This window comes from Lampris incognitus, chromosome 17 (assembly GCF_029633865.1).
Source record: "Lampris incognitus isolate fLamInc1 chromosome 17, fLamInc1.hap2, whole genome shotgun sequence".
In the NCBI taxonomy this organism is placed as follows: Eukaryota; Metazoa; Chordata; class Actinopteri; order Lampriformes; family Lampridae; genus Lampris; species Lampris incognitus.
Window position 1 is genome coordinate 10,618,143 of NC_079227.1, and position 23,146 is coordinate 10,641,288.

The 23,146-nt window shown below is 46.4% G+C and overlaps 1 protein-coding gene across 2 annotated transcripts in view; it reads left to right on the plus strand.

Annotated features, from left to right (window-relative positions):
• The window catches only part of LOC130128006 (ankyrin repeat and fibronectin type-III domain-containing protein 1), a 320,420-nt gene extending 305,984 nt beyond the window's left edge, over window positions 1-14,436 (plus strand). The window contains exons 20-24 of one of the 2 annotated variants that reach the window (XM_056297716.1): window positions 5,909-6,077; window positions 6,400-6,566; window positions 8,441-8,648; window positions 9,120-9,874; window positions 11,832-14,436. In XM_056297716.1, the coding sequence (XP_056153691.1) occupies window positions 5,909-6,077; window positions 6,400-6,566; window positions 8,441-8,648; window positions 9,120-9,874; window positions 11,832-12,137 (1,605 nt within the window). In that variant the 3' untranslated portion in view covers window positions 12,138-14,436. Of the gene's footprint in view, window positions 1-5,908; window positions 6,078-6,399; window positions 6,567-8,440; window positions 8,649-9,119; window positions 9,875-11,831 lie in introns of those variants that run through there. The other variant, XM_056297717.1, reaches the window with a different exon arrangement.
• Window positions 14,437-23,146: the final 8,710 nt, after the last annotated feature.

Below are 23,146 nucleotides of genomic sequence, written 5' to 3' on the forward strand. Positions count from 1 at the left end.
ATCATGCAAGCTAGCTACTTAGTTAGCTATCAATAAAGAGTTCTGTAAACTCAGCCTCCTGGGAACTGGCTGTGTTCAGAGACGGGGCTCTAAAACCATTAACACAAATCAAATGATGCTTATGAAACTGAAAAAAAAGACTCCTAAAATTAATATTCCACAACAAATAATAGTAGTAATAATAGTACATTTTATTTGCATAGCACTTTTCAAGGTAGACAAAGATGCTTTACATAAGATACTAAAAAAATAAAATAAAAGTAATACACCAAAAACATCCCTACAGACACAATTGGCCGTGTCTGCGGGTGGGAAGCCGGATTTGGGTATGTGTCCTGGTCGTGGCACTAGCGCCTCCTCTGGTCAGTCAGGGTGCCTGTTCAGGGGGGAATAGCATGATCCTCTCACGTGCTACATCCCCCTGGTGAAACTCCTCACTGTCAGGTGAAAAGAAGCAGCTGGTGACTCCATATGTATCGCAGGAGGCATGTGGTAGTCTGCAGCCCTCCCCGGATCGGCAGAGGTGGTGGAGCAGCGACCGGGATGGCTCGGAAGAGTGGAGTAATTGGCCAAGTACAGTTGGGGAAAAAAAGTTGAGAGGGGAATCCAAAAGAAAAAAAAAAGTAATTCTGAAAAGGTGAGTTTTGATTATAATCACAACTCACATCATTAATTAGCGATGTGAACGTGGACAGATCGGGGCAGTCTCTGTTGTGTTTGAGGAGAGAGTTCCAGAGGGAGGGGGGAGCTACACAGAAGGCTGCCGCTTGGCTTGGTGTGGTGGAGACAGGAGGTTGGCATCGAAGGAGCAAAGGCTGCAGGAAGGAGTATGGTAGTCGAGCAGGTTGGTGAGATAGGAAGGGGGCTGGTTATGGAGGGCTTCATGAGTGAGGAGAAGGACTTTGAATTGGATCCATTGTGGGACAGGGAGCCAGTGGTGGAGGTTCTGAGGACAGGGGTGGTCACGTGAGCAGGAGTGGGTGAACAGGCGAGCAGCAGAGTTCTGGATGTACTGGAGTTTGTTTAGGACTTTGGATGATGAGCCATAGACGATGCTGTTGTAGTAGTCCACTCTGGATGTGATGAAGGTATGGATCAAACCTTCGGCAGCAGAGAAGGAGTGATGGGCAGGGACAAGCCATGTTTTTTATGTGGAAAAAGGCAGTTCTGGTGGTTTGATTGACATGGTGTGTGACGGAGTGGCTCCATCACTGACTGCAGGTAGCGCATGCACACACACAATATATATTCCCTGCTCCCCTTCATTCTCACTAAGTAGTCAAAAAAACCTCACTATTATCCCTCTTTCCTTTTGTGTTTCAGTAGTGCGACTGAGGGTGCACAGTTGGTAGTTCTGTTTTCATTTATGCATACATTCACACAAACATTTTATTCGCTTACCATTTATTGCAGTGCGTTGCATATTCACCCCGCCGTCTCCCATCAATGAGTTTAGTTGGTAAATCAGGGGGGTATTATTTTCCTCTGTTAAATGGTATGTTCTCACGTGCTTTCATGGTCACATGAACTGTATGATTATGTTTGCTAACTTATTTTGGTTTAAGGAAGATGTTTATGAAAATATAGATAATGCTTGTTTAAAATATATTTGGGTTTAAGAATCTGTGAATGCTTTGTTTGGAAGGAAAATGTGTTAATTGCTTTTTTATGTAATTATTAAGCCTCATGGGAGGGGCTACTGGTTTAAAAGGGCTGCCTTGGGCCTTGGTGGAGTTCGTCTTGGCTTGGTTACAGATAACATAACATTAACGAATCTTCAGATTGCTTTTGGATTGTTTTTTTTTTCAATATGTTTTAGTTATTGAGAAATTCTCTTTTGTAACATTTTATAATCTTGTATATAGAGTATTTTGTTTTTCTATTTTTCATTTTTTTGCACTTTTTTGTAAATATTCTCACTACCTGCGCCTTGGGAGGCCAGCCTAATACATCACACCATCGTCATATTTTCTGACTACACCTGTGTTTTTCCAGTTTTTGAGGAGTTTAGAACCCTGTGATATGGTGGTCAAAGGAGAGGTTACTGTCAAAAATGAGTCCAAGGTTATGGATGTGTGGGGAGGGAAACAGAGTGGAGTTATCAATGGGAAGACAGAAGTTGTGAGTGGTTTTGGTAAAGCATTTGGGACCGATGATGATCATGTCAGATTTATCACAATTCAGTTTGAGGAAGTTGGCTTGCATCCATGATTTAATTTCAGTGAGACAGTTGGTCAGACAAGTATGTAGTATTGGTGATGGATTTAATGAAGATGTAGAGCTGGACATCATTGGCATAGCAGTGAAAGTGGAGACCATGACGACGTATGATGTTAATAAGAGGGAGCATGAAAGGGATGAATAGGAGAGGACCAAGCACTGAACCCTGGGGAATGCCTTGGGACAGAGGAGTGGTGAAGGAGGTGCAGTTGTTGATGCTGATTAACTGTTGTCTGTTTGTGAGATATGACTTTAGCCAGGAAAAGGCAGTACTGGTCATGTTTAGGGAGGATTCAAGGCGGGAAAGAAGAATGGTGTCGAAAGCTGCAGTGAGGTTGAGCAGGATGAGAATGCTGAGATGGTCAGAGTCTGAGGAGAAGAAGAGGTCATTGGTGACTAAGGAGGGCTGTTTCTGTGCTATGCTGTGAGTGGAAACCAAATTGAAATGGTTTGAACAGGACGTTGAAGATGAGGTGAGCTTTGAGTTGGGAGGCGACAACGCGTTCCAGTATTTTTGACAGAAAAGGGAGGTTGGAGATTGGCCGGAAATTGCTCATGATATCAGGCAAGGCAAGGCAAATTTATTTATATAGCACATTTCAGCAACACCCTGGACCGCCTGCCGCCCAATGACTGCTGGGATAGGCTCCAGCATCCCCACGACCCTGAGAGCAGGATAAGTGGTTTGGATAATGGATGGAGGGATGGATTTCAGCAACAGGGGTTAGCTCCAGGTTTTTTAAGGATGGGGGTAACAGCAGCCAGTTTAACTGTAGGGGGGACTGGACCAGAGTTGAACGAGGAGTTAATGATTTCTGGGATGAGTGAAGAGATAGCTGGGAGACAGTCCTTAACAAGATTAGACGGGACGGGATCCAGAAGACAAGTGGAGCTTCTCATTTCTACCGACAGCTCCACTGGGGACACAGGAGAGAACGTTGACAGGGGCTGAGTGGTAAGGGGGGGGGGGCAGATGGGGAGGTGGAGAAGGCAGGCAAGGTGGTCAGGTTGCTGTAGATAGTGTCAATTTTAGTTTGGAAAAATGAAAAGAAAGAGCGTTTTCGTATCGTTGAAGGTAGTCTGAGTAGTCTTGGAGAGGCACTGTTAAACCAGTTTTCTTGGAGAGTCTTTCAAACTGGCGCTTATGGGATTTAATTTGATGGAGTTCAGGAGTATGCCAGTGAGCTGAGTGTGTGAATGAGACTGTTTTGGTTTTAATGGAGGCCAGCTGATCAAGACAGGAGGAGAGGGAGTAATTATAATAATTGACAAGATCGGAGGGATTATCAGACAGCGGGCGAGGGGAGGCAGACATTTTATTGCAAGAGAGGGAGAAAGAGCTGAGGGGATGATAGATTTGAGATTTCTGTAGGATATTATGCATTTGACTCTTGGGATGGGGATAAGGATGTCAGTGTCCATGGTTATTGCCAGGTGGTCAGAGATTATTGAGTTCGAGGCTGGAGAGTTGATATATTGTGAGACCAGTGGAGCGGACTAAATCCAGGATGTGACCACGGTTGTGAGTGGGGAAGTTGTGAGAAGTTGAAGCATCATAGCAGTTCCAGGAATTCTAGGGCAGATTTACAGTCAGTGTCATCAATGTGGATATTAAAATCACCCAGGACGAGAACGGAACGGAATAAAACTTCTCAGACTGAATTAAGATTATTGGACTGGACCTTTAAATTGCCGGAGGAGCCATGTTCTAGTTATTACCCCCCCCCTTCTTTACATTTATGCATTTTCATACATTCACACTAACCCTGCCCAGTTCAACTGCGGTCTTCCACTGCTTGGAAGAGTTAAACTTAAAATCTTTGCTCAAGGGTGCATTGGCAGCAGTTGTGGAGGGAAAGGAGAGTGTTTTGCATCAAAAGATTTTGGTAGATTTTGACCCATTTCCGGATCCATGCCAGGCAGTATGTCTGTAAAGCATTCAGAGCGTAATTTCCCTGAAAGTGTCTTGGCGCAAATATTCCTGTTCAAAGAACAAAACATGGTTTGGATTCTCATGATCATCTTGGCAGTATGACAATTATTGTCAATTTCAACTAGAAATGGAACAAAAAAAGGGTTTCGGAAAAGTGCTTTTACCATAGACCTGCCCTACACCGGCGCTACAATGGAGCTAGATGATGCAGTTTTTTATGAAGCGCTTTTCAAAAACAATCAAACAGATTTGTTACTGAGTGCTTTATAGAGAGGCACAAAAACAGCCAATAGCTAAAAGAACAAAAGAAACTGGCAGAAAGTTTGCCTCCGTGTGTGTGTGTGTGTGTGTGTGTGTGTGTGTGTGTGTGTGGTGTACTTTTGTGTACATGTGTGTATGTGTATGTGCTGTGAACCAGAGTCTTTGGCATTGTTGGAGCGTGCCTAATCTGACTACTTGTTGGGTGTGTGTGTGTGTGTGTGTGTGTGTGTGTGTGTGTGTGTGTGTGTGTGTGTGTGTGTGTGTGTGTGTGTTTTGTTTGTGACTGTCTGTGTGTGTCCACACATGGAAGGGATATTGTGAGTGCACTGGATAATACAAGGGCAGTCCTCAGGGGACTGTGTAAGTGATATATGGTTTTAACCTTGGATTACAGCAAACTCATTCAACTGTCATCTCGCTAACGTTCCATAACATTCTTTCACTTTTTGCCTCTATTCTCCTTCCTTCAAAGCACCAAAATTGTTCCATTGTCTCAAATTCCCCTGGTTTATAGTTTGGAGGCAAATGCATTGTGGGCGAAATAATTTTTCTTCACGAGTTCTTTAGGGAGAAAAAAATCATGTGATGATATTTGGTCCCCGACCAAAACAATTGTCTGAACGCTAACTCCAAAAATGTAATTAAGGAGAGAAAACGTCAAGGGACGATACCAGATTTCAATAACAAGGGTGTCGGCATTCTAACGCCCCTAAAGGATGAGGGTAAACCTGCTATGATAAGGTAAAGGCACTCTAGTAGACAAACACACTGGAAAATAAAACTGGATTATGATTTTTAAAAAACTTACCTTGAGAGTAGCGTTCTGTTTATATGCCTAAACAGGGACGTGTGGGATGGGTGAGGAGTGGAGCAGTCCATATGGTGGGGGGCTTGTGTTGTTTAGCTGGACTGGCCTATTGTACATCTGGATTCCTGCCTTTTACTGCTTTTATTGCATTTATGGTCATGCTCTGTGTTACCTTCTCTTTTTCTTTCTAATTTTACTCCACCTTCTGAAATACATTATGGTTCTTTCTCTATGAAAGCTTCGATATAGATAAAGTTGACCTTGTCTTGCGGCACGGTGGTGCAGGTGTTAGCACGGTGGTCTCACAGCAAGAACATCCTGGGTTCGAACTCCGGGGTTGTCCAACCTTGGGGGTCATCCCAGGTCATTCTCAGTGTGGAGTTTGTATGTTCTCCCCATGTCTGCATGGGTTTCCTCCGGGAGCTCTCGTTTCCTCCCACAGTCCAAAGACATGTAGATCAGGTGAATTGGCCATACTAAATTGTCCCTAGGTTTGAGTGTGTGTGTGTGTGTGTGTGTGTTGGCCCTGTGATGGTCTGGCGGCCTGTTCAGGGTGTCTCCCCGCCTGCCGCCCATTGACTGCTGGGATGGGCTCTAGCATCCCCCGCGACCCGAATTTGGATGAGCGTCTTGGATAATGGATGGATGACCTTGTCTTACTTTGATGTCAATTCTGTGCATCCCAGGCGCAAGACTTCCGCATCTATAGCCAGGAAGTGTTGGAGTTTGGGGAGAAGGTCTCCTTCCTGCTCCTCCTGCCACCATCAGATGAGGTGTGCACGGCCCCCGGACAGAACAACCCATACTCCCCCCGATCCGGCTTCCTCACCCTGCCGCTGCAGATCTTTGAACTGGGTCAGTGTACAAAACAAACACAACATATTAAGTGAATAATAAATAAAAGAAACTAATTCTGTTTCTGATGTGTTTTTCTACATGTACATTATGGATCTGTGTGTATTTGACATAACAAAATGTAGTTTAAACATCTACCAAAGTTGTAATATTTTACACTGTTTTTGGCTTTGTTGATGCTACATCCATTTGAATCTTGATTCACACCCCTTCTGTATAGGAAAAGGGGGGGGAGGCTTTTCAGCAATCCTTCAAGTTCATAGAATTTCATAACTTGCTTGGTAAATAAAACATGTTGATCCTGATTCTTATTCTTCCCCAGTCCACTTTGACGCCTACTGCCCCACCTTTATCGGACAGTACTGCAGGGTGTCGGCTCTGCTGGAGCTGGAGTCGCTCATGTCCCAGCAGGCTTTGCGAGAGGCCTTCTCTGAAGCCGAGCTCCACATTGCCAAGCAGAAGCACCAGCAGGTCCAGGAACACGTGCAGGTTGGTGCACCACAAGCCAATGTCTGGTTGTAAACTTCATGTCGAATCTTGTGTCTGGAAAGAGAGTGTTTGGACCAAACAAAAAATAAATTCAGTGGAAAACCAGACCCTATTTTTTTTTAATGTGTGCACAAGTTCAAGCAATCCATAATCCGTGTGATGAAATCTGTACACATGATCCATTGATATGAAATTTTGGTTCGTGGATTAGCAAGATCGTGGATTGCTAAATGGTGCACAGATTTGGAAACTGAAGATATGGATTTTCAGATGGATTTTTTTTTGTTTTTGTTTTTTTTTTGATCATGCAGATCATTACAGGATATATAGAGGTGTGAATGGCACTAAGAGCAATGAAACTTCTGTATATATAACGCAAGAGTGTATGTTTGTATGTTCACTTAAAACTCCAGAAATACTCATTGTAGAATAAAAAGAAAGGTATCTTTAGAATCAGCACTTTCCAAGGATTGCACAGTTCAATAAATATGTCAAAAACCAAGTAAGAAATTTGATTTATTTGCAAAATTGAGTTTATTTTGTGGCGATTTGTGGCAGCGGCAGCAGATTTATGGCGATTAATACACACATTGGCAAAGAAGCTTGACGAGTGGGTTAAAAATTATGACATTTGGGCCGCTCTGGTGGCCGAGCGGAATAAACCGCCGTTCTTGCAACCCGCTTGTCATGTGGCTGGGAGGTTCGTATCCCAGACTCGCCGTAACCGGTCACGGCCAGAGCGTCCACGGGGTAAGGCATTCATTAGGCCACCCTTACCCGAGGGATAGTGGGTGTAGATCGGTGTAGTGTTCGGGGACTCGTCGTTCTCCAGCGACTCCTCTGGCCCACCCGGGCGCCTGCAGCCAAGCAACTGAAAGCATTCTCCCTACGCCTCCTTCGCAGCCTGAAGGTGATGCAATCCATGCGAGGCTTCAGCGTGTAAACTAGCGAGAGCAGCCGACACGAGTTTGAAGGAAGCTGGTGTAACGACTATCTCCTTCCTGTGGAAACGTGAGCCAGGGGAGTTATTCGACAAGAGTTCCAGCCATATGCCATTGGGTTAATCGGGTGGGATAAGGGGAAAAACTAGAAATAAATTTATTAAAAAAAAAAAAAAGATGACCTTTGATCATTTTCGTTAATAAGATTTGTTTATTTGACATTCGTTTATCCCATGGATCATATCATAAATTAACCTATATTTCATTGTCGCTTATATCGTAAAGATCCGACCGTGGTGGTTGTTTTGGTGAGAACATTTTCCCCGGGCAACGCCGGGTAAGGTATCTTTAGAATCAGCACTTTCCAAGGATTGCACAGTTTGAAAAATATTTCAAAAACATGTATCATATCATAAATTATCCTATATTTCATCATCAATTATAACATTAAGATCAGATCGTGTTGGTTGTTTTGGTGAGAACGTTTTCCCGGGTACCTCTGCTAGTTTCTTATAAGTTGATACCCTATGTGGTAGCCAGCCAGCACCAACACATTCTTCAGCTGTTGGCCAGTTATAACAGCTCCACTTCAAAAGCTGTTCTTTTTCTGCCTTGTTCAAAGGCACCTCAATTGTAATTGTTAAAAGCAGCATTTTTAACAACAAAAAAACAAAGACAAAACAGGTGTCCAAACAGCATTCATACAACTACAACTTGTGTCTACTCCTCCCGTTTTCTTCTTTGGTCCTTTTCTTTGTGTTTGGTGGAATACTGATATGTGATTGGGTAATTTGTATATTTGTAATGTTACATTTATTTTGAGAAACCTTAAAAGAACTTGATTCTTATAAAGCCATTGAGATCTCTAAATGCTGGGTCTTTTGGTTGACGTGATTTTTTTCTTTTTTTTAAACCTCCTTCCCTGCTCTGCAGCAAATGGAGGAGGTGTGGCGTGAGGTGAGGTGGATAATGGATGCCCTGCAGTATGCCCGCTACAAGCAGGCGACTGGGGGAATCTCCTTGGCCTGGATCATCGACTTCTCCAAGGACGTGGTCCCGGACAAACCCCCCTCCATCTCCTCTCAGCCGGACTTCCTGCCCTCCCCCACGCCCTCCCCTGAGCCCTGTCGCAAACACCCCGGTGAGACAAACACCATAAAGTTAAAACCAATTTATCTCCTTGTTATAAAATTTTAAAAAGTTTAACTTTCCGGGTCCCTGAGGGGGAGCAGTTTATTGCAGTAACAAAGAATAAAGGCTCACGCTGGTGAAGAAAGAATCAAAAGAACTAAAGGATATGGATAAAAATGTAATGACGGAAATAACATGTAAATACAACATTTGGAAAACATTTTTTTTACATAAATTGTCTTCATGATGTCAATGAATAATATACAGATTTACAGATAATGGGGCTATGTGACTGCTATAAAACAGATTCTAATATTCAGTGCAAAAAATTTTGAGTAATTATCCAGGAATTATAAAACGTAATATACGTAAGTACAAGTAATTTAAGATATTTTATAGATATCGTCACTAGACATGCACCACCTGACATAAACATGGTCTGTGTGAATAAGCATACCACATTTTCTGCTTCTTTATTCAGACTTCCATGGTCTGTCAGACGAAGAGGGGTCCTCCGAGGTCTTCCTCACCACCGACAGTGACTATGACTCCAGCCGTGCCCAGAGTCCCCGGGAGCTGGACCTCCTGCCCCCCTCCCCCCTCTCATCCTCCGCGCCCCTGGAGCCACGCTGCTACCTGCGCAGCGACGGCAGCAGCTCAGGGGGAGGGACCAGTGTAGGGGGAGGAGGAGGAGCGCTCAGGGACTCCACCCCTGATGTCCTGCAGGCGTCAGAGTCACAGCTTGGGCGGGACGTGGAGAGGTCCGGTGGTGGGGGGGAGGGCATTGTCAAGGAGAGGCGGAGGGGGGCTCCGGAGCTGTTTGACAGCGACTTCATCCTGCCCAGCCGGCAGATCGAGCTGCTGCGCGTCACTGAGAAGAGGCAGGCCTTCTGCGTGCGAACCAGCAGCCTCGAGTTCCCCTCTCCCTCCTCATCTGCCTCAGTCTACCATCATCCTCATCACTACCCACAACACTACCCCAACGCTACCACTTCCCCCTCTCATTCACCTTCCACGTCACCCTCACAGCGTTGGCACAGACCCTCCTCTGTGGACCGCTGCTGCCCGGCTGAGCGATGCCTGACACGTCCGCTGCCTGCGCGTACGCTGTCAGAGGATAGTGGTACCATGAGGCTCTCAAGCCCGTCGCCTGGCACTGACAGGAAGGGCTGGCACGCCACGCTGCGGGTGTACCCGCAGTACCGCACGGGCCTGCCGAAAGAGACCAGTGTTAAGGTATAAGGCAAGGGTGTCATTTGACCCATTTTAAGTTAATGAGGTTTTCAGTGCAGCTATTGTGGTTTTCATAATATGGTGTTATTCTGACTAGCTGACTGGTGTACTCTGAACTGTTAGAGACTATCAGTCAATCAGTCAACCAACCAATTAATCAGATAAACTATATTACAAGGGGAGGATACAGTGTGACATTTTATTTTCAGTGCAATCATGTGGCCATTATAATAGTGTTGCTTTTACAAGCTGTTTGATGTCGTTTGACCTATTTTAGAGACAGTCAGTCAAACTGTATTACAGCAGAGGGGTGGAGATTGACATGTTTTTAAGTTAACAGGCTTTTCAACTGAATTATGTGGCTGTCGTAACACCGTCACTCTAAACTATCAGTGAATAAATCAGTCAATCAAAAGTTGCTATTAGGGATGGATGCCTTTTGACATGTTTTAAGTTAACAAGGTTTTTGGCATAATTACTTGGCTGTCATCATACAGCTTTGTTTTTATAAGCTATCAAATGTGCTGTGAACCATTGTAGTGACCACTAAAAGAGAAAAACAATTTATCAAATATCAATCATTCCCTACTTCCTGACCTTGCTCGACTTGGATATTTCAAGGGTATTTACATATTAAATCCAGTCAGCTATTTCGATGGCGTTATTTAGACATTTAGATATTCCTTTGGTAAGTTACTTTCCAATAATTGCGTTCAGGTACCCCTAGTTTTGTTTTGTATTCTTCTTTAAATCGTTGTCTCAGCAAGAAAAATGTCTGATGTGTGCAAACTTGAAGCTGAACTGTTCGGTGTAAGGAGTCCACTCCTGTAGCTTTGTGTTATAACTGCAAGTGGGTGGGTACAAGACTTACTATTAAGCACTGAAGAACAGAGTCCACACACTGTGGGTAAAGCTGTCGTCTGCTGTTTGTAGACTTATCAAGGATTCCTGACAGGGATCATTTTATTTATTTAACCTTCATTTAACCAGAAAGTCCACCTGTGACTCACAATCTCTTTTGTAAAGGGAGACCTGGCCAAGGCAGCAGCAACAAAAGCAGAACAAATAGATACATAGAACACAATTAAAATGCATAAATACTATTAAAGCATGTAGCAAAAACATGAGATTACGACATTTAATGTAGAGATCGATAGCAGAGCGAGAGATGAGCAGGAAGACAACAGTCTAGAAAAAGCAAGAGCAAAATTCATTGGACTTTGCTATGTTATATGTAGCAAACGCAGTAATTCTTTCTATGAAGCTTGCGTCTATAACGCCCTACAAGCATCTATAACGCCCTATATGCATCTGTAATGCCCTATAAGCATCTATTGCATCTTTAATGCCCATACTTTCCTATTATGTGTATTACAATGACTAACGGCTATGGCTGAAGACTGTGAAATAGCACTGAAGTCTCATTATGCATCTCTACAAAACTTCAGCAAAACAAGTTGGCTATGATGCATTGTGACATTTGATGGATAAACAGGCTAATGATGACACATTTATAATGCATAAATCCGTTTTAAATTGACGTAATGTATCATAAAGGTAGTTATGAGGTGTTGTGAGGGCGTATACATGGTTATAAGGAATCTTACAATGACTTATAGCTACACTTATAGGGCGTTATAGATGCTTATAGGGCATTATAGATGCAAGCTTCATAGAAAGTGTTACCGTAAATGCTTTAAAATGCTTAAATCATTAGTGGAGCCAAACGCTGACTTTCCCATATACATTACATGCAGAGTGAGGAGTTTTCTAGTTTTCTGTTAGCAGCAGAACTTCCTTTGGTGTATATAACCATAACAAATCCTGATTGCGTTCTCTCTCTCTCTCTCTCTCTCTCTCTCTCTCTCTCTCTCTCTCTCTCTCTCTCTCTCTCTCTCTCTCTCTCTCTCTCTCTCTATCTATCTATCTATCTCTCTATCTATCTATGTATCTATCTCAGCTACGTGTGACTCCGGGGACGTCCGCGAGGGAGATGATCCAGCTGGTGGTTCAGGAGATGAACGCGGTGTCTCAGCGCCTGCTGGGTAGTACCGGGGGAATCGGCGGGGACCGGTGTGTGTACTACAGCCCTGAGCAGCTGGAACACTTTGGCCTGGTTCTGGTGGTGGAGGACCGGGAGAAGTGGCTCCAAGATGACTTTTGCCCCCTGGAGCTCCAGAACCCCTGGCTGAGGGGTAAGCTCTGTGTCCGCATCAAGGAGTACTCCCCCCTGGCACTCAAATACAGCCGAGCCACCACTGTATAATGCCGCTGGGAGAGGAGAATAAAGGGAAGCGTCTTCAGGGGCTCTCCATGTTAACTGGGATTCCTCCTTTGATATATAAGGTGTTGAACTTGTGAAGTATTCGCCATAATCAGAGGGCCACATTTGGACAGAGCTAAACTGAAATGCCCTCAAGCCCAAATCCTTTTCTCCTCTGGTTGTTGTGTCATCATCCACTTTAGCTGAAATGTAGTCTGTTTTTTGTTTGTTTGTTTTTGTTTGTTTTTTTTCTGATATGCTGCTCTGAAATTCAATGATTCTATGAAGTATGTTCTCTCAAAAAAACACAAAGGTGGTTTTTCTGTTTTTCTCCGTGCACATCCGCGAAGCTCATCCAGAAACCAGATGAAAAATAACAGTAAAAAGGGATAAGAAAAGAATGGTTTTCATACAACTGGACATTCTTGAGACAAAAAAAGGGAGCAAAGATTTAACAGTGCCGTCATCACCTCTGATGAGATAGATGCCAGTGCATAGCAGAGTTGGGTGGGGTTAACAGAACGACAAAGGCAGCATCATCCATCCCCTCTTTGCAGCCACATGCAAACAAGCCTTTTCCTATGAGCCGAGCAAAATGTTGACTACACCCATTCTGCCCCATCTACCCCAGGATGTGGGATATGGACCAGCCCCAGAGGGAAGGAAGGGAAGGAAAGCAACCGAGGGGGGCTGGCGTCCCTCCACTTGGGGACGCAATCGCCTCAAACGATTTGGCCTGTCCAGTCCTGTCACTCAGCCGATCCTGGCTGCTGTAGTGTCTGGTAGCAATTGAGCCAGCAATCCAGCCAGAAAAAAGGGGTGGATTATGAAAGAGAGAGAGCGAGAGGAGGCTGAAGGCTCTGTCTTTCAGAGCCTGGCATCGACTCTAGGGCTTGTTTTCTCCTTTGCTCCACGACAAGCCTTTTCTCTGACCCCTCCACCCCACCCACATTATATATAAGGCAAACCGACACAATTATCTCCAGTGAGGTTGTGGATTTTACTGAGAGAGGACAGACAAGCAATACTTTGCACCATCTTACCATGGCTTGCATTTATGTCATCCTTTCTTTTTCCCGGACTGATCAGGGAGGCTTTTTAAATCTCCCAGGAATCTCCTGAAGCCATTATAAGTGGTGTACTTAAATACTCTTTTCTTGCTGTGCTAAAGGTCAACCAACCTAAAGTTGTTGAGTTTTCTTTGTTTTTCCTTAACAACAATAAGTGGTATCCCAAGAGGGTCCTGGGTTCAAACCTCAGGCCGTCCCAGGTCCTGTCTGTGTGAAGTTTGCATGTTCTCCCGTTTTTGCATGGGTTGCCACTGGGCACTTCGGTTTCCTCCCACCATCAAAAAGACATGCATGTTAAGGTTGATACTCCTGTCTGTGTCCCTGAGCAAGGCAACGGAAAGAAGAACTGGAGTTGGTCCCCGGGCGCTGCAGCTGCCTACTGCTCCTAGCTAGCTCCACAGCTAGGATGGCGTGGGGCGGGGTCTTCTAGCTGTGTTAAAGGGGTAGTTCAGGACGTTAAGCATCCAAAAGCAATTCTTGCACAAGTCGATAGGTATGTATTTTGTCCCTCTGGATAAAACACATACAAAAAAGAGTGACACAGCAGACCCTTCAAGGGTTCATGTCGGTGTTTTGGAAGTGCTCCAATTTCCACACAGAGTCCATAGATGTGTGTTTGGTCAGTTGGAGACTCCACATTGTCAGTAAATATGAATTGTGTGGGATTGATTATGTGAAGGCCCTGTGACCTGCCTGGTGGCCAAAGTATAGTGTGATTTATTCCAGTACTCCCAGTTGCCCTAAAATGGAGAGAACGCATCAGTAAAATTCCAGAAAAATTGAATCGGTTCATCTCGACACCAAGTTTAGCGGGAAAACATTTCATCACTCGTCTAAGTGACTTCGTCAGTTTTCAGATGACTGCAAGTATCCCCAACCTTATATTTTCTAAACACTGCGTCTTTCAAGCCCCAAAACACGCCGCACCAGAAATTAGTCCGCCCCCCAAGTATCACGTTCCCTGGCACAAACAGAACAACATGCGTAGTGTACGCTGTTAATTGCTGGAAGAATGCCGTGACTTGTACATCAGCGAAGCCAAACCATCTCTGGTGGAGCAGATGGCCCAACACAGAAGAGCTGCCTGGTCAGGCCAGGACTCCGCAGTCTACACCCACCTGCAGGCCAGTGGCCACTCTTTCAAGGATGAGGATGTGCACATCCTTGATATGGAGGAATGCTGGTTTGAACTGGGACTCAAAGAGGCCATCTATGTGAAGAGAGAACGACCATCCCTGAACCGGGGGTGGGGTGGGGGTGGGGGCTAAAGGCTTGGACATACTTTTCCTGGTGCCATCCTTGTTCTTGATTAGTAAATTATAGGCCACTTCATCTTTCTTTTTTTCTTTTTTTGTGGATTTTCCCCTTTTTTTCCCCAATTGTACCTGTCCAATTACCCCACTCTTCTGAGCCGTCCCGGTCGCTGCGCCACACCCTCTGCCGACCCGGGGAGGGCTGCGACTACCACATGCCTCCTCCCATACATGTGGAGTCGCCAGCTGCTTCTTTTCACCTGACAGTGAGGAGTTTCACCAGGGGGACGGAGCACGTGTGAGGATCATGCTATTCTCCCCAGTTCCCCCTCACCCCTGAACAGTCGCTCCGGTTGACCAGAGGAGGCGCTAGTGCAGCGACCAGGACACATACCCACACCTGGCTCCCCACCTGCAGAGATGGCCAGTTGTGTCTGTGGGGACGCCCGACTAAGCCGGAGGTAACACAGGGATTCGAACCGGCGATCCCTGTGTTGGTGGGCAACGGAATAGGCCGCTACCGTATGTAGCACCTCCTCCTAACTTAAAACTATCCATGGAACATGTTGGGTCAGGTTTCTGTATCCCCGCAATGAGACACTACCACCGCAAACTGGGAACAAGAAGGGCAATGCGTTGCTTTCATGACACGAACCCAACATCTCATGGTCACAATAACTGCAGGCTTTTTTAATCCTGATAGTCACCTCACCTTTCATCTGATTTTCAGACATTTAAGAGGTCAGCCATGTTTGTTGTTAAAATGGCCAAGCATCATAATATGAACCCCCGTAAAAGCAGTGATGTGTTGTTTGGACACATCGGAGACGCGTCATAACGGGGCTCAGTTTAGGGGTTGCTGTAGTGTTTTAGGGTCTAAATGACCCACAGAATCATCTAGAACGTGTGGCTAGGAGGTTCCCTGGCCCTGATAAATGTTTACAGAGATACGTTTCCTCAAACCCTCTCCCAAAAAACTTTGTGTTTACGTGCACCTACTGTACAGTTTCTGTAAAAGACAACAAAAAAAGGTCTTAAGCGCAACTGATGTTTTAAGTTGTAATGGTTTTACCGATTGTTTGAACGCTTGTGTTAACTCTTAGATGTCTTCTTTAATCATGTTGTTAACCGCAGTTTTTACAAGAGCCAACTGCAAAAAATACACAGATAAATGAAATAACACGACTACTACCACATGGAAAACATGTACATAGACGAGCAGCACCAGGGTTGTAATGTACTGTATCTTCTGTGACTGTGAATAATAGCGAAACGCGGGGTTGTCGCCCTTACAAGGTTAAAGGTTGCGGAGTTTACAGACTGTCGTCTGTGGCAAGAGAGAAATCTGTGGAAAAACAGTGGTGATTGGGGGGGGGGGGTCATGTAAAGGAAAAGAAAAGTAAAGACCCATGTTTATAAGGCGCTGTTGGCAGATCCATTGGGCTAAGTCATGAAGGAGACATCGCGTCACTTTTTTAAAATCTATTTTTATTGAACAATAAATGAATAATATAAAATAAAAGCCTCTGCTGTTTTTGTGGGTTCCGTTCTCTTTTTACAGATCACAGCGCACGAGCGGCGGAAGTCACCAAGTTTCACATTCGCCCTGCTGAAAAATGAAAGGCCGTTTTTTCTGTATTCTCTGGTGGCTTTTTTATTTTCCTTTTCTTTTCTTCCTGTTTCAGAAATAGACCATTCAGGAGACGTTAAACATCAACCGTGTTTCAAAAATTCAAAAGTCAGTCGAAACAAACTACCCACATATTCAATCATTATTTTTGGCACACCCCAGCCAGCCATGAGGATCATAACATAATTATATTTCAAGTGTGGGCAGAGCACATTTCCTTTGGAGATTATTCGTTTGGTTTGGCCTTACAGCAGCCACATGCAACACACAACCCCCCCCCCCAGCCCCTGTCCGAAAGGCCATTCTCTCGTCTGATATGAATGAGAGTAAATGACGAATAGAGGTCACTTGTTCCTACAGATGCTATACTGTGATGACCTCACCAGCGTTTGCTGTCCAGTCGATGAAAACTCAAAGGCGGGCAGCTGCTTGAAAACTCCCCATCTCTAATGGTGCCTCCCCATGCGTCTTACAAGCTCCCACGTCTCTGCAGGGGGGCAGCGACTATGGCTTGTTGGACGTGTTTTTGACGGGAAATAAATCAGCAGCATCGACCCAGTTACAAGGCTGGGCTTTCTGGTGTTTTATTTTATGCTGCAGAATGAAGAGAATACAATGCTTTTTAGTGGTATGATTGTCGTGGCAATATATTGTAGCGAATTCGGGGGGACAGCGCAACCACAGGAAGTTCCGCGGCCGGGAAGCGAACCCGTATCGCCCGCACCGCAGGAGGTATCGCTAACCGCTCGACTAAAGGGTCGGACCCGCCAGCCAGCGGCCAGCGTGTCTTCTTATCCATGCACGTTACAATATAGTGTCGTGGACATGAGGCATTACTGTTGTGTGATTGTTGTTAACAGAACGATACGGGATCATTGTGTTAAGTTTGTAGTTGAAGTAGGTCTAGTACTAACTCCGCGTTTTCAGTTGAGCTAATATTACATATTGTAGCGAATTCGGGGAGGGGGGGGGGCAGCCCGGCCGGACCGCGAACCCGTGACTCCCGCACCACGGGCGACAACGTTAACCAGTCGACTAAAGGGTCCGACCGACCCGTTAGCCAAGGGCTACCGAGCCTACTTATTCGTGATTGTTACAATATTATCAACATCATCTCCTGACTGGACGCTTAACATTGTAACATAGATGCTTTAGTTTAGCACCACTTCTGTCGATGGTGTTTCTGTGAAATCCTACCTCGAGTGATGTGGACAATGCTGTAGAGAATTCGGGGGGCAACCACAGGCACTGCCGCGGCCGGGATGCGAACCCGTATCCCCCGCACCGCGGGAGACATCGCTAACCGCTCGACTAAAGGGCTAGACCGGTCAGCCAGTGGCCAACGTATCTACTTACCCATGCACGTTACAATACCGAGTGACAGAATAAGAGGGAGGAACTAACAGAATAGTGGTGGGGGGAAGGAAAATACATATTTTGAGAATTGTCTAACCAATGAGATTATAATGTCGAATTTTTAAAAAGAAAATGCAATATCTTGAATGTCTTACAACGGCATATATTTTTAGATGCATCCCCAAACATTTTTGGAGGGGGTCAGACCCCCGAATCTAACAGACGGTAAAGCTAAACATGAGAATGAGGGCCCTGTTTTTGTGACTCAAGGTGCACGGCACGAATCACAATCATACATAGTATGACGATACACAATGAAGGATAGATCCAGCAGGTGCTGCTGCTCCTTTAAGGACGACGTTCAGAGCTCTGACGTAGGCACGGTTGAGGGTTCCCCAGTAGGTGGAGCCATGTTTTTCGACAGCCTAGCTGTTAGCTTGCTGCCACGAGAGGTGGAGGTGTATCGGTGTTGTTTTGTGTGGCGAGTAAACGGAATTAACTCCACTCGATCTCCCCGTCTCCTCATTCCTGCACTCCCACAATAGCTTGTTGTTGCAGCTATTCTATCGTTACTTTAGCTTCAGCCGTTGTATGGCTAACTGGTAAGGTTTTAGCCTTCCGCCCGTTAGCTGCATATTCATTGGGAGTGAGTTTGGCTGCATCAATGATAATGTGACCGCCACTTACAAGATCCATACCAATTATTTTAAAGCAGCACTAACCGTGATGAAGTAAATGTTAATAGCATACTGTAATGGCTATAGAATACGGACCATCGACTGGGCACAATCTGGCGGGAAAATTAAGACTCGATTTACGGCACAAAGGAAGTGCGTCACCATTGCGCAACCAAAACAGGAAGAGGATAGCGCTTTTGTTTTCTCGGCAGCTGTCGGTGGCCATCCCCAGTAGCGGAAACGGCGGGCGGTGGAACAACAGCAGTGACAGTGGAAACTACCCGGCGAGAAGAGCCCTGTTGACGGAGGAGGCAAAGGAGGCGAAGAGGGGAGAGCGATAGAAACAGCGGTGAAAGGAAAGTGAATCTTGGACGGACATTCCGTCGACGGAACGAGCGAGCTCCGGTGTTGTGTCGAATTCTGTTTCCCCGTCGAGATCTGTTCCCCCCTAGACAGACGAAAGCGTTCGCATGGAAGCAGGTTAGCTGTCGGCTATGATCAGGTTAAGGTAAGTGTTAGGTTAAATTTAGGATTAGGTTTAAATTAGGTTGAGGTTAATGCTACGGTTAATCAAGCGTCGCGGTGTTGTGTCAAACTCGGGCTAGGGGGTGGGGGCAGATCTCAACGGGGAAACAGAGTTCAGCACAACATCGGCGACTTGCGAGGGTCCCAAACCGACATTCATTTTTTTCCTACTGGCTCGGTAAGTAACACAAGCTGCCTACTTATTAACACCGCCGGATGTTTTACTCTGCCTTTATCATAGCGCTGAGATCGAGGTTTCTAGTTCAAACTGGGGTTTTTACGGTTGTTCCTTGCGTTGGACATTAGCCAGGCTGCTAATAAACAGAGAGCGACCCGGTTGTCTCTGCGCCAGCAGTGCGAACAATAAAAGCGCTTGGAAACGCTGGTGGGGGGGAAAGTTGTCCACAGCCGCTCTAATTCCGTCCGAGAAGTTTTATTGCGGAATATTAAGGTTAGTAGAGTCGTTATTTCAGTTTCAGAAGCATAATTTAACCTGTTAAAACTCTCTTAGCCAACACTCTGAACACACAGTTCTCAGGAGGTTGACTTCACAAGACCCTTTATTGATAGCTAGCTAGCTAGCTCGCTACCGTGCACGGTGTTGCCAGGCGACTGTTTCAAAAACAGACCAACTCACGATCCATTAATTCCCCAATCAAATCAGAGTATCAGATAGTGCAGCGTATGCCCAGAAGCAGATGGGTTCTCTGCAATAGTGTATAGGTGGTGACTACCAGGAGTCGAGTTTGTCCAGGGGCTTTCGTCACGTTTTCACAATAGCGGTGTTAACATTTTGGACAACTCTGTGTTAACAAACCTTCTGTTAGAAAATACATTGAGATTGGAAAACACGATTTTCATTGGACTCAACATATTAGGTCCGAAAATGTCCCACCTGACGGTGCTCCTTTCAGCAGGCTCATATCACCGGGTCCTCTCGTAAGGAGCTCGCAGAATTTTTTTAAACCCTTGAGCAAATAAAGCGCTGCATGCTTCCCTGTCAACAGATCCTACACGCACTAAAGTGCAGCTAGGCAGAAACGCACACGCACACACACACACACACACGGTGCGGACCACATGAACTCTAGTTTCTAAATGTGAAAATGAACACGAGCGTCGTTTGAAAGATTTACACTTTAATCCTCTCTGCCAAACACATGCGCACACACTCGCTCTCCAACATGCATGCCATATCATCATCATCATCATCACTATGATCATCATCATCATCATCACACACAAAAACCCTCTTGACAACATGTTAGTCCTTTAAGAGAAGCCCTTTGCCGTTTATTGACAGTAACTTAAGAATTGCACTGGAACTCGGACACGTCCTAATTTTAAACCCTCGGACTCTGGGAAGACCCGTGCTAAGTATAAACCCCTCCGGCATATTTCCAAATACCCGTAAAGAAAACATTCCGAAAAGGGCGTGAATGTTGGCAATTCTCCCTCATAAAAGTGGTTCAGAGTGCTGACCGGCTGGAGCTGCAGCGAGCGATGACCGGCCAAACACATGAACCGTGACCAGGAGGAGGACGTGACCAGGAGGAGGACGTGACCAGGAGGAGGACGTGCAGCATGTCTGACCAATCATCTGAATGAAGGTCTCATCAGCGGAGAGGAGGACATCTGCTCCATGCTCTTCTAGGGGTGGAGGAGTTCAAACTGCTATTTTCAACCCTGTGTGTGTGTGTGTGTGTAGTCTGCAAGTGTGTGTTTGTGCATATATGTTGAGGAACAGGACATGGTGCCATGCGATTATGTCTTTTGCAGTTGTGTGTGTGTGTGTGTGTGTGTATGCATGTATGCGTGCATGTGTGTGTGATACACACACACACGCATACACACACACACACACACACACACACTCCCATCTTTGACTTGACCCTGTCTGAGGTCTCTGAGAATTTGGAGACCAAAGGAAAGGATTGTGCATGAGACAGGTTACCCTTCACACACACAGACACACAAACTGTCATAGAGACACATGCACACACACTGGCATCTCGTGCAACAACAACAAAAATCAAACAAAATGAATATAAGGGTCCACAGACTCGAGTTCCTGCAGAAATGAAGAATAGTTTCATAAGTACTCATTAGGTCATTAGAGGTGAGACAGTAGGAAAGTATTGTAGAGATTAAGGAATGGACGTGTTGTGGCCATATGCTCCAGTCAGGTGTAGTGCTCTTGAGCAAGTCACGTCCAACAGCAAACCTTTTCCCCGACGGGGAGACGTGTTTCTCCAGGACCTCGAGCTGGAAAGACCGTGAACGGTCCTACGGCTTCGTTCAGTATCGTCCCACACTGTCGAGGCCCACACATCAGATCAGGATGAGGTCGTGGGTACGAACACAAGTCCCAGCAGCGCCCATCAGACCAGAGAGCTGGGGACTCGTCCCCTAAAATAGAAGGTCTTTGAAGCCGAGCCGTGTTAGCTGGTGACATAATAAAAATGAGCGTGCCGTCACGTATGTCAGCTTTGACAGGTGACATCTGTGGCCACGGTGACAGGACCCCTCCCTCCCCCTGTCTCCCCCTGTCTCTCCCTGTCTCTCTCTCTCCCTCTCCCTGTCTCTCCCTGTCTCTCTCCTCCTGTCTCTTTCCTCCTGTCTCTCTCCCCCCGTCTTTCTCTCTCCCCCTGTCTCTCTTTCTCTCCCTCTCTCTCGCTATCCCTCTTCTCTGTCCCTCTCTCTCCCTCTCTGTATCTCATGCTGCCTTTCTCTCTGTCTCTCTCTCTCTGTCTCTCTCCCCCTCTCTGTCTCTCTCTCTGTCTCTCTCCCCCTGTCTGTCTCTCTCTCTGTCTCTCTCCCCCTCTCTGTCTCTCTCTCTGTCTCTCTCCCCCTCTCTGTCTCTCTCTCTGTCTCTCTCCCCCTGTCTGTCTCTCTCTCTCTCATCTCGTTCCATTCCATTTCTGCACTGGGCGATCACCTGTTGCATACCCCCCGACCATCCCACCATACATCCCATTAGCTGATTTCAGCCCCACAATTGCTAGCAGATCGGTAGCGATGTGTGTATATAAGTGAGTGTGTATTTGTGTGTGTGTGTGTGTGTGTGTGTGTGCGGTGGATGGAAAAAGGCAGGGGCCTGCTTTAGCCATGCTGCTTACACGACCATACCACTCAGCCTCCCTCTCTCCCTCTCTCTCTCTCTCTCTCTCTCTCTCTCTCCCTCTCCCTCTCTCCCCAGGGCCCATAAACCTTTAAAGCACCTATAAAACACTTGGCGAGGCCTTTTTGAAGTTTTTATGAAGATCTGGCTTTATTGTTCCCAAGAGATGAGCCGCGCTCCGCTGGCGCCTTGGAGCTTTCTAGAAGTGCCAGTGAATGCAGCATGGGGGGGGGGGGTAGGAGAGTGAGTCCTATGGAGATGGGTGGGGGGGGTAGAGGAGTGGGTCCTATGGAGATGGGTGGGGGGGTAGAGGAGTGGGTCCTATGGAGATGGGTGAGGGGGGGAGTAGAGGAGTGAGTCCCAGGGTGATGGGTGAGGGGGGGAGGAGAGGAGTGAGTCCTAGGGTGATGGGTGAGGGGGGGAGGAGAGGAGTGAGTCCCAGGGAGATGGGTGAGGGGGGGAGGAGAGGAGTGAGTCCCAGGGAGATGGGTGAGGGGGGGAGGAGAGGAGTGAGTCCCAGGGTGATGGGTGAGGGGGGGAGGAGAGGAGTGAGTCCCAGGGAGATGGGTGAGGGGGGGAGGAGAGGAGTGAGTCCCAGGGAGATGGGTGAGGGGGGGAGGAGAGGAGTGAGTGCTAGGGAGGTGGGGAGGGGGGGTCATCCCGTCTTTGTATGTTGTGTGTGGCACATGTTGTCGGTCTGTGTGTGTGTGTGTGTGTGTGTGTGTGTGTGTGTGATCAGTAGTGATGGCGGTAACACTGACAGCTTAACCTGCTACACTGACGTCCGTCTGTCACCCACCGCCCGCCTGAGGGTCTTCATCCACAGCCAGTCCACCTCCACCTCCACTCGTTTCTGTGACGAGAAGTAAATAAAACACGTGTGTGTGTGTGTGTGTGTGTGTGTGTGTGTGTGTGTGTGTGTGTGTGTGTGTGTGTGTGTGTGTGGTGAAGGTCTAAATAATATCTCTTTACAATTCCGTGTTGTTTTGTTTCGCTTGGGTTTTTTTGGTGCGATCGTTTCATGTTGAACCTCCCGCTAAGCCAGGCTCCCTGTGCGGTGCAAACAGATTCTGGTTCTGGTTCTGAAGTTGATTTGATGGGAACTTTAAAGCAGAAGGTTCTTTAGTTCCTTGCCAGCAAATAGTTCCTGAGGGGCCGTCTGCCTCTCTTTAAACCTGCTGCCGGGTGCTTAGCACCGCCGGGTGCTTAGCACCGCCGCACGCCACAGCCCAGCCCAGCCCAGCCCAGCCCGGCCCAGCCCAGCCCAGCCCGGCCCAGCCCGGCCCATAGGCGGCAGGCCGGGTGGATGCTGGGACAAACATGGCGACGCACACGCATGTGGGCGTGCAGGCGTTGGTGTGAGCGCCACCCTGTCTTTGA